Source organism: Egretta garzetta, unplaced genomic scaffold, assembly GCF_000687185.1.
Source record: "Egretta garzetta isolate BGI_Z169 unplaced genomic scaffold, ASM68718v1 scaffold968, whole genome shotgun sequence".
NCBI lineage: Eukaryota > Metazoa > Chordata > Aves > Pelecaniformes > Ardeidae > Egretta > Egretta garzetta.
The window spans coordinates 28,258-29,405 of NW_009260641.1; the positions used below are offsets into that span (position 1 = coordinate 28,258).

At 50.4% G+C, this 1,148-nt stretch overlaps 1 protein-coding gene across 5 annotated transcripts in view; it reads right to left on the reverse strand.

Annotated features, from left to right (window-relative positions):
* Positions 1 to 142: 142 nt before the first annotated feature.
* The window catches only part of GNG7 (G protein subunit gamma 7), a 63,938-nt gene continuing 62,932 nt past the window's right edge, over positions 143 to 1,148 (reverse strand). For all 5 annotated transcript variants that reach the window (XM_035900982.1, XM_035900983.1, XM_035900981.1 and 2 more), the window contains one exon: positions 143 to 484. In XM_035900982.1, the coding sequence (XP_035756875.1) occupies positions 359 to 484 (126 nt within the window). In that variant the 3' untranslated portion in view covers positions 143 to 358. The remainder of the gene's footprint in view (positions 485 to 1,148) is intronic.

Sequence of the window (1,148 nt, forward strand, 5' to 3'; positions counted from 1 at the left end):
TACACCCCTTGGACACAGACGATACCCCCCCCCCCCGCTGCCTGCACCCCCCCAGTGCCAATGTCGAATGTTGCTATTAAAAACACCCCCACCCACCCCTCAACCCTGTTGGTTTTTTTTTTTTTCTGTTTTTAAATGTTGACCCCTCGCAGCGCGGCACCAGCCCAGGAGCAGACGCCCTTCCCTAAACCATTTGCGATTTTTGTTTTGTTTTTTTTTTTTTTTTTGAGATTGAAGTTCTATTCGAATCCAAGGTTTAGTGTTTACCCCTCGGCGCAGCTCTAAGTTTGTAGCTTGGTTTCAGTTGATGGAGAACGGTGCCCTGCCTGAGAGATCGCACGCGCCGGAGCGAGGGAAGCTATAGGATGATACACGGCTTTTTGTCCTTAAAGGGATTCTCCGAAGCGGGCACTCCAACCAGCAGCGGGTCGTTCCTGGCATGTTGCTCGCAGTAATTCATTAGTTCGGAAGATGCTTTCGAGACCTAAATGTTGCAAGAAAGCAAGAGATTAGTGAGAACGTCCAGGTTGCGGAGGAGAACCCACGCGCAGCTTCTCGTTAACAGAACCTTTACGGAGACGGTGGCAAACGAAAAGGGGAAACGGACAGGGAAAAAAAAAGGTTTCCAAGGTCTGGCGTAAATAAAGCCATGAGTACGGTAAAAATAGGCACAGCAAAGAGCAAGAGGTTTAGAAGAGGAGATTATTGTCCTCCTTTTTAAGGGCTTTGGGATAAAAAAGGAAGGCAAAAAGCCTGCCCGAGAGTGGCCGTCCCCTGATGTTCAAAAGGGAGGTTTTGAAACCATTCAAAACTATTACTTAAGGCTCTGCTTATTTTAGTCCAAAAACGTCTTCTGGGAATTGAGAGCCCCGAGCAGCCCGGCAGAGAGGGGACCACGGCGGTGGGCATGGGGAGAGTCCAGGCAGGGAGGTGCCAGCAGCTTTGGAGACCAGTAGCAACCCCCTTTTTTTTTTTTTTAATTAACTTAATAGCTGGTTGAACATAAGGCAAACACAACCCAGACTCAACCACACCACATCTGGAAGGCCCAGATGTGACCTGTTGTGGCTGCAGAGCCTGACGGCAGCGGTTCCCTTCCTGGGATCTCCGTGGCTGCTCGGCACCGGGACGACTCGCCCCTCTCAGCC